The sequence below is a fragment of the Polypterus senegalus genome, chromosome 11, assembly GCF_016835505.1.
Source record: "Polypterus senegalus isolate Bchr_013 chromosome 11, ASM1683550v1, whole genome shotgun sequence".
NCBI lineage: Eukaryota > Metazoa > Chordata > Cladistia > Polypteriformes > Polypteridae > Polypterus > Polypterus senegalus.
Window position 1 is genome coordinate 33,222,388 of NC_053164.1, and position 13,194 is coordinate 33,235,581.

Sequence of the window (13,194 nt, forward strand, 5' to 3'; positions counted from 1 at the left end):
GAAGGTCCATACACAGAATATTCAAGACAGATATGGAAGGATGTCAAGGTTTGTAGTAATATGATGGAGCACCTTTGCTCAGAATGTCAAAGTCTGTCATACAGACCTTTCAAGAAGAACATCCTAATATTGATTCTGATGGAATATGATGGGTATTTTAGAATAACGTACCAGCCTTTTCAAAACCCACCTTTAAATTTCAAAAGATTGTGAAAAAACACTATAAAGTCAATGTTTAGAAAGCTCCCAGATGGGTCCACTGCTGTTTTATGCTTAAGATAGACCCCGAGGATTTGGAGCATGATGGGTCTTAACAGCTCCTCACATAATCTTAAGACAGTCCTTCATATTGTATGGACACTTCACCTTCTTAGCAATGTGCAGAAGTAATTAAAAGAGAAAAATATCAGGGTCAAAATACCTAGTGAAATGGCAACTGGAGTATATAAATGCAAAAAATTTAGTTTATTACTTGGTGCAGTTTTGGTCACCTAAGACAATTTACATTTTTAAGACAACCAGAGGAAAGCCTATATAGTAAGTGTATCTCCAAATTAAATTATCTGCCCTATTCTGACAGGCTAAGGGAATTACATCACTTTATGTCTGAAGAGAAAAGTCTCCCTGTGGAGCCACTCCAAATCTTTACATTTCTCAGTTAATTCAAAAGTAAATCTAACACTCCAAGACACCTAATTATAGTGAAGAGAAAGTGTCCTCATAATGGAAATTGAGAACCATGTCACTTGACTGAAGTGGTAAACTTGGGAATTTACTTAAAGATTCTGGGTGAGATATTGGGACAATTTCACCATATGCTGACCAAAGGATCTTGATGGTCTGAATGGTCTCCCAAGCTTTTTATATTCCTATATGACCCCTCAGAACTCCCAGGGATAAATTTTGTTGTTATCAATTGTCCTTCATATTATTGTTCTACAGTCTCCTTGACAGATCATAAATGTGACAATCCCTAATGCTTCCCTAGACATTCTAATGTTGTTCACACCTTCTCTCTCTGTCTGTCTTTCAATCCAAGGCTCTTTACCCATTGTCCCTGTTGAACAGCAGCGTGGATGAGTGCAAGAATGCCCTGTCCTCGTCAAGCACCGCTATTGGCCGCAATCTCTCTGGACACCAGGGATACTCTGTAGTTTCTAGTAAGTATTTTGACAGATCACTGATTTTTCATCATCTGGTATAGGCCATCAGCACTTTGAATCAATGGAACTGGTACATTTTGACTCTTGTAGAGCCTGCAGGTGAGCACACTTGGCTTCAACACTCCGTGAAGCTAAGGTGCAGCAAGTGGGGTGGAATCTTTCACTCGTCTTCTCCTCATTCTTTCTTCATCTCATCTGACTTCACTCCATTTCCCCACCTCTCACAGCCACCGACTTCCATTCTCTTCCTCTGTGTGTCAAGCAAGAGTCTTTCCCGGATCTGACTCACCCCGGTTCCTGCTCCCCCACCTACATGCCAAACCCTGCCCTACTAGAGCTGCAGCCAATCCAGGCTGCCATCTCCGTCAGTAGCGGCTCTCATATGCCGCACTTCAGCGCATTTTCCCAGCATGCCCAAGCATATGGACAGTTCAGCAGCCAGCCCATCATTTCAGGTAAGGAGGACCTTGGCAGTCGCACAGTGCCACTGCCCCCAAACTTGCTCAACCAGATCATTTCAATCACAAATCATGATGTGCCTGAAAATAGAATGCCAAAAGTCATCAGTCTGTGAAATTCTGCCCTGATTTCTTGCTCTGTGGCTGAGCAGAAAAAGACTGGTCTCCTCATATTTGCTTCTTTATCTTCTCACAGGTCGGGATATGGTGGGCTCCACTCTTCCAGGCTATCCCCCACACATTCCCACCAGTGGGCAGACGGGCTACAGCTCCTCAGCAATTGCTGGTATGGTGGCAGGTAAGCATTTAATAGCATGCTAAGATTGGCTCAGCTAAAATGGGTGCCAGCCAGTACAGATTAGATACACTGGGGTGAAGTTGATGGTGGTACACACTGCCAAACCTCTGTGTCTATAGCATTTAGAGAGGCCCACAGGAACTGTGCTTTGCCTCACACTTGGTTTGGTTAATAGAATGGAAAGAAAGAAATGGATTTTAGGTTAATGATTTAACCCTGCGATGGGAAAAGCTCTCCTCAGCCTGAGTGGCTTGATGATGGCAAGAAGAAACATGTTTACAGAGGAGGGGGTGTGGTGGCAGAGGTGCGGAAGACATAGATCGAGGGTCATTTTATTTGGCCACTTCCTGCATCAAAGTTTGTTGACAACACATTACTATGGAAACACCACAGGGCCACAATCCTGACTGTTGGAGCTAAAGCAGTGAGGCGAGTAGGGGGGTCATTCCTTAGCCAATGGCTGGTGTCAAGTGTGTTGACAACAGTGTTTCTATGGAAAAATGGCCAAGATGGTGTTTGTGGTTACTGTATTGTGGGCCCAGTCCTTGTCACCAAGGGTACAGGCAGTGAGCTCCGATAGAAACAGAGCTCTCATGGAGGTAGGTGAATAAAAAAGTGAGGGGTTGAGGATGGGTAGCATCTTCTAATGTGGCATCTTGCGCTACCTGAAGTGTGAAATGGGATTGTCGTGAGTTTTATTTTTGGTCATGCAGGGTAAAAAGTGTGAGGGCCGGAATTCAGCAGGGAAATAACAAGCGCCTATTAAATATTGAAATGCAGCAGAAAAAGCAAAGGAGCAAGTTGGGCGAGCTGGAGGTGAGCGTGGAGAGCGCCAGCACTGAGATGTTCCGCACTGCTGCTCGGCTAGATTTGACCCCAAGTGACTCAGCAAGCCTGCAAATTAATGGTTTACAAAACTAAGCTGCGGGTGAATTATGAGTCAACTCCCAGCAGGCTCTGGGCAGAAAACAGTCAACAACATGCAGCTCTGTGCCCTCCCTGCCATCTCAGCTCCTGTTGGCAATCATTTACTGCCAAGCCTTGCCAGCCACGTCATCTTCTCTTTTGTCCTGGAGGGCCTCTAGCTGCCTGGATTGGCTGTTTTTCATGGCATGGTTGCCTTGGGAGGCTTCAACAACAATGCCATCCTGACCTGACATTTTCTTCTCTTCACAGGTAGCGATTATTCAGCAAGTGCTTACTCACACCCGCCCTACACCTCATACAGCGATGCCTGGCGCTTCACCAACACCAGTATTCTCGGTCAGCAGCTTTTTATTATCTATTGATTTCAATTTATAATGTTGGGCATCTATGGAGTGGGGTAGCATTGAACTATTTTACTCAAGAGATACCTGGTAAGGTGATATCTTAGTGGATTATCTGAGGCAAGCAATGTAGCCTGCTGTCTAAGAACCACCACTTTAGTGGATGACCTCACTTGCTTCAGTTAGAGGAGTCTGGAAACAATTTTACTATATGTCTGAAGACCTTTGAGATGTTATCATGAAAGGCATGAGGTAAAATTAATGACCTTGTTTGTTACCTGCGTGCCACCCTCTGTTCATCTTAGAGGTTAGTTAAGTTAGTTAGTGATTGGCCCTGGGTGGGTCTGTGTGTAAAACGTTCCTGCGATGGACTGGCATCCTGTGGAGGGTTGATTCCTAAATTGTGCCTGATGTTTCCCTTTTGTGATGAATTTATTATTGCAAAAAGGTTAAACCAGGGAACAATAATAAAAGTAATCTAAACACAAAAATGAATAGTTAATAATAAAAGTTAAACCCAAGCCACCTGGCCCTGTAAACATGTAAAATGTAGACCAGAAAAAATAAAATGCCTGTGATAAAAAGAAACAAATCCTGAATATATGAAATAGACTCCATAAACCAAAAACCCCTCAAGGTCCTGGAGAGTAATTAGAGAAGGTCTAAGTACAGAATACTGGGCTCACTAGTAATTAGTCTGTTTGTCTTGCCGAATGCTTCTAATCTAGGCTCTGGGAGTAGGTTTGGGAATTTTCTGTTATGGTACTTATTTAGAGGCAAACTGGTGGTGCAATGACTAGAACTACTGCCTCACCTTTGTAGAGACCTGTGGTCATATCTCTACTTGTTAACTGTCTCTGTGGAGTCAGCATGTTCTCCCCATATTTCCATTTCTTTTTCATGCACTTCAGTTGTCCCCTACCACCCAAAGATGAGTAGGTTAGGTTGATTGGTGACTCTAAATTAACCTGTGATATTTAAGTGCGAATGTGTGGCCATCTGACATAGGTTTGTTCCTGCCAGATTTTTTGTCAACCTGATAGGAATGATTCATTTTTAAAGGGTGGAGTGTAGAGGTCAAGTGTGGACAGATATTAACCATGTAAATAACTGGACATGCCAAAGTACTAGGTGTTTGAGATAAGCAGCAAATAAGCCAGCAGCCATACCACCTGCACTTCAGAATAGGTAATCCACCTGAAGTTAAGACTGTTTGGACCAGTACTTGGATGGGAAATTATTGAGGAAAAACTGGAGTTGCTACTGGAACTGGAAGAGCAATTCCGATGCCCAATGTCCAAGCTAAAGTGTCCAATACAGCCTGCCCTCTTAATCATCCCTTGCCTCTTAGTGGCTACAATCTCTCTCACTTCTTCACCACCTAATAGCTAATGTGTGGTAGCCCCACTAACACATAAATGGCTGCCTTTACATCATCCAGGAAGATTCCACACATTGGTGGTACTTGAAGTGGTTCCTGTCAATGTAAAGCACTTTGAGTAGGTTAGAAAAGTGCTATATAAATTAAATTAATTATTATTACTATTTTAAGAGGGATATCCTATGTAGGCTGCTTACTATCTTATCCCCAATGCCATCATGACAGGATCCCAAGAAAGACATAAGTATATTTCCAGACTGAATGAATGAATCTTAGCAATTTGATCCCCATGTGGCCAACTTCTTCTTTCCCTAACCGCAGATTTGTACAGTTTCAGTGTATTTTGGGTGGCTAATGTTGTGGACTGATTATAGTAAAGAGACCTAATGGAATTCCCAGGGTGGCACATGGAATAAATCAATTGTTCAACAGCTACCAAGGATTTGATTGAAGTTGTAAAAACATTTTTGCATGACCTTTCATGATTAATGTCAACCCATGATGTCTTACACCTTCAACTTGTCTTGCATCCCTACAGTGAGAACTGTTTATTAGAAGTAAGTCAGTGAAGTCTCGAGCAACTGTGTCACCATCAAGCAATGGCACAGAGTCTCACCCCTCTTTTTCTCTTGTCTTGTCCTCACATGTTAGTGGCTGGCTGTGAATCCAGAGACTCCCAGCCAAAAATGGATATGTATCCAATTTCACTAATGGAAATTTCCCAGATCAGTTCATCAAGTAGGCCTCTTCAGTTTGTTTTTTTTTTTTTTATTGTGGCCTACACATCAGTAGGCTCTCTTAAACTATAACCTCACTCTTTCTCACCCATCTTGTCACCTTTCCTTACAATAGTGAATTTTTTCCTTCCACCCAAGTCTAAGCACAGTGTGCTGACTTCCTTCTAAGGGGTCACCTGATCAGTCAAGCTCAGACCAACAGGCTGGTACTAACCCAAAAAGCCTCACCCTTTGATGCCAGACACAATTACACCTCAGGTCTAAAGTCCATACGGTGATTCCTGGCCTTATTGACATTTTTCTCTTTCTAGTACTCCAACTTCAGGGTCCTACGTAGTTGGCTGGAACCATTGTAGAGTGAGTCACTTGGCTACTTTCTTCACACCAGACTCCCTGATACCTTTACAGTCTACAGCCTAAAGCAGATCTGTCTGGAGAGCTGTTCTTCAGTGGGGCTATTCACTATGGAATAGTTATAGGCAACCCGTGAACAGTTTGTTCTTTTTGGTGAATTGTATGAATCTTTTCACAAGTATGAATAAATCGATTCAGTGGAGCTCAATGAGAGTACTAAACGGCATGCGTGTCCTGCATGACGTCATCATGAGTCTCGACTTGCTTCACTTGTGATTCTTTTGAGTTCAAACTATATCAATATTGGCAAATAAGAATTCTTTCATTGATGATTCATTCTTCAATACAAGTACAACATACAGTAACAACACATTTATATTAAAATGTATGGTTTTATTTTGCATTTCATTGCTGGAATTGTATAAAACTGAATACATTATCAATAATAAAACTAATACTTTTATGCACATCCTGCAAATTAGTCACAGGCAGATATTTGTCTTTCATACTTTTTACATATAGAGAATTAAGTTATGTTATGCAAATATATTGCAGCAGAATACTATTTTCACCAAAAAATGCACTTTGAATATTATTCTTATTTCCATACATGTTGGAATAGGCTACCAAACACTATAAAAGTGTCAGCGAATGTGTCAGGAACGCCCAGATAAAAAATTGCTATGAAATTTCTACAAGTTATATAACTAGTTTTACTGTTTTAAGGCAATACAAAAGTTTTTTTTTTCTGCTTTTACTGTTTTCAAGTGGGTATCCATAGCATTCATATCCATAATTGAAGACCAATAGCATTGTGTCATTTTGAATGGCAGATCGTACTGTCAGAGTATATACAGTTGGTACAGAAATTATACTGTGTACCTAAATTACAACACAAGTAGCCGCACGATTCAAAAAAAATTCTGACATATAGAAAGTGGATTGTGGTGTTATTTGGAAGGTGAACAATTACTGGCTAATAAAATTGTACACATTTGAATCAGAACATTGAAGGAAGCCAATATGGGTACATCTTTGCAACGTGGTATTTGGGTATGTAATATGGCCTTTTAACAGCAAAATAAGTTACTTTAATTATAGCAATGATTTTACTCAGTTTTTAGACATTTTGCATCATTGTTTGGTCCCACCGGTTGGTCCAAAACAGTCAGGCTGTTTGATTAAGTTAAACAGGTAGTTGGAAAGAATCGGTTCAGTAAAGTCAATTAAAATGTAATCACTGCAATGGACCTCTGCATTTTACCCCAGTTGTTTCTGGGGTTTGTCAGCGGTGTGTTCTGCTCCTACTCTGTTCAGTGCTTGTATGGACTGTGTATTGGGCAGGGTCGTGGCGTCCAGCGGCTGTGGGCCATTTGTTGGTGAAGAAAGATTCACGGATCTTGACTTTGCTGACGATGCTGTGATCTTCGCGGAGTCAATGGAGGCTCTTATCGGGGTGCTCGAGAGACTGAGCGAGGAGTCTGAGTGTCTGCTCTTGCGAGTGTCTCAGATAAAAGTCAAGATCCAGGCCTTTAATGACCTCTTGGGCACAGCCATCAGCAGTGTGTCTGTTTGAGGAGAGAGTGTCAACCACATCAAGAGGCTTACTTACCTTGGCAGTGACATTCATGTCTCGGGTGACTCTTCCTATGAAGTCAGTAGACAGATTGGGAGAGCATGGGGGGGACATGAGGTCGCAGGAAAGGGGTGTGTGGCGCTCCCGATATCTCTGCAAAAGGATGAAAGTCCAAGTCCTTAGAGTCCTGGTGCTTCCTGTCTTGCTATATGGTTGTTAGACATGGATGCTATCCAGTGACCTGAGATGAAGACTGGACTCCTTTGGTACTGTGTCTCTCCGTAAAATCCTTGGGTACCGTTGGTTTGACTTTGTGTCGAATGAGCGGTTGCTTATGGAGTCCTGAGTAAGGCACATTACCTGCACTGTGAGGGAGCGTCAGTTACGGCACTACGGCCATATGGTGCGTTTCCCCGAGGGTGATCCAGCTCATAAGATCCTCATTGTTGGGGACCCGAGTGGCTGGACCAGGCCAAGGGGTTGCCCATGTAGCACCTGGCTGTGGCAGATAGAGGGTCATTTCCGGAGGGTGGGACTGAACCGCGTGTCTGCCTGGGGGGTTGCAAACTGGGATCCTGAGTTGTTTCGTTGTGTAGTGGGTGCGGCAACACACTGCACTAGTGCATGCTCCCCAACTTGACTTGACTTGACTGCAATAGAGTGACTTCCTTCTTTTTGTTTATTCTTACAGTGGCAACATTGTAAAATACAGTGGAGAAACTAACATGGTATGAAATGTCATCTTTTCTGTACTTTCAAATAACATTGCTGTCTCTGTTTTCAGGATCACCCTACTACTACAGCCCAGCCACCCGGTCTGCCCCTCCTTCCAGTGCCACTGCCTATGACCATCTCTAGTGCCCGCCTATATGGCAGAGCATCCAGAGCTATTCTAGATGACCATGAAAACATAAGACACATACAAATAACAAGATCTGAGCTACTCTCCTGGGCCTCCTTCTGTTGAGGACAATGTTCATGACGACACAGAAGGAGCTTTCACCTAAGCTCTCATCCTGGTGATAGACGAAAATAAAAGCACCAAAAGGCCTCTGGCAGGCAGGGCAGGGCAAAAGAACAAAAACAAACTAATTATGTAGGCTGACACCAGCTGGAACTGGAACTTCTAGAAGAACTATGGAGAGGATGTAGTAAAATTGTGAACTGAGCCAAGGAGCAAAATGGACAAGACTCCTAATGAGCAAGACCTTCACATTAAGTTCTCCTCCTGTTGTTGCCTGGTCTGTTTATAACAGTTCATATCAAAGTTCAACCTAATTGGTTACCTTGGAATGCCAGTCTGAACGTCTCAGTAAATGGAAGGCAGTCAGTCTACTTCTGAGTGTGCTGTTGCTCCACATTTTGTGCAATTGGACAGTGTAACATGAGTGGTGAAAAAATGCTGGAGCTGAAGGTCACACCCCAGAACCTTAGATCCCCAAACCCCAACCCTTCAAGTATTAAATGTGGGCCAGCAAATAATCCAGGATGATGAATTTGGAGGCAAAATGGCCACAATTTCAATTACTCAAGAGGAAATACATAATGCTGATAACTTGAATGGTTCTGTTTTAAAAGGTACAGGACAAAGTATGGTGGTGGGTGTTATGGAAACTGCAAAAAGCCACCTTTGTGAAAAATGACACTGTACTGCCAAGGAGTACCCCAGCCCAAACATCACTGCCTAACCAGCTTTGAGAATGACGTAATGACCATCCCCATCCCCATTGAACTGTTAAAAATGAACCTGGGAGGGTTAATCTATAAGAGTCTGTTAGCATAAGGTTGGGTCCCAGTGATGCAAGCCTTTCTTCAAATCAAATACAGAAGTGCGTCTCTTCTGATGGTTGCATTTATACGTTCTCTTTTATCAGACTCCCATGTTCTTCAGTATGTGTAGTGTTTTCCAGTCCTAGATTGATGACTTCCCTTCTCAGTCTTTCTAATATGGATGGGGTGGCACACCTTCAGCTAGCTATCTGGCTGTTGTTTACTCAAACTGGGTTTGTCAAGCTGATAGACGTGGTTTACATTCAAAGAGTAGCTAGCTGGAGGCTAATAAGACATCTCACCCTGGACTCAATAATAGTTTTAGTGGAATATTCTATTGACCAGATCATTAGGCTGAAAAGACTGGGTACCTTCAGGTATAACGTAAAGTATGTAGTATGGAATTTGCATGATTCATTGATTGGCAGGAGTCCCCAATATGCCTGATATGAAATGAATAAACCCAACCAATGTTTCAAAAGAGCAGCAGAGACGTAGAAAGACACTTAATCTGTTTGACCTGCTGGGCATATTTAGACCTGGTTCACATCAGCCTCTCAAACTTGAGATCACGTCACCTCAGTGCTGCTCCATTTTGACCTCCAAAGCATATTTACCTGGCACACCAACATCAGTAAGATATTATAAGAAATATAGCCCCATTTCTAGGTTTTTACATCAAAAGTGATTCATTTTCGAATCCTGGTTGAAGCATTATATGAACATTGCAGTTCTATCCACACAATAGAGTTGATTTAATTTGCAGAACAGAAATGTTCAGAGATTAGCATGAATGACTAGTTGAATTCTGTCCTTAAAATTTAAGGCATATTATACAAAATTAATTAAATGGATCACCTACCAAACCGTTCATACATGACGGGCTTTGGGTCACAGAACACCACTCCATTCCCATATTGGGGAACATATCAGTTGGTTTCTCCTTAGAGGTTCTTGCACTGAAAGTAGAATACCTAATGTAAGGTTACATAGGGGACCAGCCTGAGACAAAGTAATTTGTGCTTCTAACTAAGAACTCTGGGTCCAAACACTGTGTCCTGCTTTGTATACTCTTTCTATTTATATCTAGGTTTATGCTCAGGGGGACCCTAAAGAAGTGTGTTTGTTAACTTATTTGGCCATGTGTGTGTGTGTTTGTGGGGTCGGGGGTGTGTATGTACAGTAAGTGGGCCCAGCAGTGGAGTAGTGACCTGTCCAGAGCTGGTTCCTGCATTTCTGACGATGTTCTTGTAATAGACTGTAGCCACCTGTGAATTAAAATTAAATTAATCTGGTTTGATAATGCCATGTACAGTACATATGCGACCAGTCTGAATGAATTGTTCATCTGATAAACACTTAAGACTTTATTTATTATTACTAATTTATGTTTTTCATATAAATGTAATGATTATTTTATTGATTCTCTCTGGCAGGTGGACTGAAATGTCCTTCCACCTTTCAGGAACAGTAAACACTTAGCTCACCAATCTGACATCGTCTATGGTGGGCAAAGTTATTTGAATGTTAAGTAAGCCACAGGCTGTGGAATTTGGCAAGCCGAATTAACATTTAGTGATATCTCAAAATCAGATCTTTTAAAATGAAGCTGAAGCTTATATGCAAATATCTCAAAACATGTTCCTTTATATTTTAAGATACCTCTAATATATTTGGAAATATATCAAATTTGTTAGAAAATATATAAAAAAATGTCAGATATCTCAAAATAACCATGCATTTTATGAAATCTCAATTACATTATGAGGTATCTTTACATGCAATTTAAAGACATCTGAAATTAAGCTCAGGATTTTTTAAAATTACTTCCTGTGTAATTAATTTCCTGTTTATAAGAGGACTTCCCATTTGAAGATATCTTACAACGCTTTTGTGATATCTGAAAATGGAAATGTTGCTATTGTACGTTAAGATATCTGGAAACTTATTTGAGATATCTTGAATTCTTGTATTGTATTGTATCTGAACATGATATTCAGAAGCATTGAAATAAGTTAATGTCTTTTTAGAGATACCTTAAAATGTATTTGAGATACACTTTAAGATATCTGAAAGAGAACAGAAACCCCATTTTGAGATATCATGAAATTAACCTGAGATATCTGAAAATGTATTTTAAATAACTACAACATGAGTCAATATAAAGATATCTAAAATACATTCTAAGAGATCTCAAATACATTTCCAGATATCTAAAAATAGCTTCCTGTCTATTTTCAGATATTTACACTGCACTTGAAGATGTCTCAGAATGATGTTCTGCTTATTTTGAGATATCTGTAAAGCTTTTTAAGATATATTAGAATAGACAGGAAAATCCCAATAAAACACAGGCAATATTGCAGGATGTCATTTTGGGATGTCTTGAATTGCATTTGAGATATCTCAAAATACCTGCAGTACTCTCAGTATTTATTTGAGATATCTCAGAATGCACAGAAACTTATTTCAAGATATCCTGAATTGTATTTCAGATATCTTGAAATGCATTTGAGTTATCTGAAAATGAACAATCTAGTATGTCAAGGTATCTTGAATTGTACTTGAGATCCCTTAAAATGCATTTAAAATATCTTGAAATTGACCTATTTCCATATATCTGTAATTCATTTTAAGATTCCATAAATACATTCTGAGATACTTCTAAATGTTAATATCAGCTTGGCCTACACTGTGCTCAGACAATCCAGTCAATTTACAAACTTGATCAATATTGTCGTGCAGCACATTAGGGTGGGTGGCACACCTTATTTATATCTATCCATCTGTCATCACAGTGCTGTAACCTACCCCAGTACCATCAAGGATGACTGTGGAAGCAGCACTGAATGGGACCCTGGTCCATTAAATGTCACACACGCACACTCATGTGGGGCCAATTTAAAGCCAGAAAAGAGAGCCACAGAGTTGGAAGATATTTCCAACACTCCCTGTGTCCATAGTATTGCCCGGAGGTGGGACCTACATGGTCTTTGTAGTACAGTTGGTGTAAACTTCAGTCCTTGAAGTTGTTCAGATCCATAGGGAATGTTATGGATTAATTTTATTTTAAATCAGTAGAAAGATATGAGCAGAGGCTGACCGACAACACATTTCACCAGTTTCTATTACCTTACTACTTGATCTGCATTATCTTAGACCGAGAGACTGACAAGTGGAGTGTGTCTGACTATGCAACCTTATATAATAAAAGGACAAGTGACAGCAGTAAGGAATGAGGAAAGGGTGGCTGGACATTAATAGCCTTCCATTCTGCCATGACATGCAGTATAAAGTGGCTGAGGGTCAATGATGAAAGAACAAGATGTAAGGAATAATGTGAACACATAATGACAAACAAGTGATGTTTAAAATGCTATTTCAACTGGAGATGTTAGGTCCAAGATGTCAGTTTAGCTGTTAGCAGCCAGTGGCTTGCTGAATAGCTGGTAGGGTTAGTGTTGCAAGGGATCAGTAACTGAAAATGAGCACACCAAAGGGGGCTTAGAATGAAAGGGAGAGGAACACTTGGGCTTTGTCTGTGTTATTGTATACAGCAAGAGTCCTTTTAAAATCACAACTCAATTGGTATTTCACAAGTGTGTTACCATCTATTCATGGTTATTTACTCTGTTACGAATCTAAATAAATAAAGGTTCTTTCTGGAACCTTCATGTGGACGGTACTTTTGGGAATCAAAAATGATTCCCTTATGGCAGGGGTCTCCAGCTCCAGTCCTGGAGAGCTACTGTGGCCGCAAGTTTTCATTCTAACTCTTTTCTTAATGAGTGACCAGTTTTTGCTGCTAATTAACTATTTCCCTTTATTTTAATTGACTTTTCTTGAGACTCTGACCGCTGAATTGATTTTTTTTTTTCCTTAAATGGCACCTAAACATAAATTTGATGTGAAGTGAGCCAACAGATGACCAACTAAGTTGGGCCTCAAACTCCAACCCTCATTCAGTTTCTTAACTTGAAGCCAGTTCTCGTTGCTTATTAAACCCGTTATTTAATTCCATGATGCTCATTCTGCCATGGCAGACATTTCTAAAACTGTTTAATTTCTTTTTTAAGAGCGCTGGCTGTCAAAATGTTTTGTGGACCTGAGCAGATCAACATTACTGAGGCCTTCACCTTTCTTTATTTTCAGTTATTGTGTGATGGATGCAGGTTGTTGTTTTTGTTTA

General features: G+C 40.7%; 1 protein-coding gene across 3 annotated transcripts in view; it reads left to right on the forward strand.

The window, feature by feature from the left end:
* pax8 (paired box 8) overlaps nt 1-10,562 on the forward strand; it is a 39,793-nt gene extending 29,231 nt beyond the window's left edge. For 2 of the 3 annotated variants that reach the window (XM_039768303.1, XM_039768302.1), the window contains 5 exons: nt 1,040-1,160; nt 1,391-1,618; nt 1,818-1,919; nt 3,096-3,182; nt 8,020-10,562. In XM_039768303.1, coding sequence (XP_039624237.1) covers nt 1,040-1,160; nt 1,391-1,618; nt 1,818-1,919; nt 3,096-3,182; nt 8,020-8,093 — 612 coding nt within the window. In that variant the 3' untranslated portion in view covers nt 8,094-10,562. The remainder of the gene's footprint in view (nt 1-1,039; nt 1,161-1,390; nt 1,619-1,817; nt 1,920-3,095; nt 3,183-8,019) is intronic. The other variant, XM_039768305.1, reaches the window with a different exon arrangement.
* Nucleotides 10,563-13,194: the final 2,632 nt, after the last annotated feature.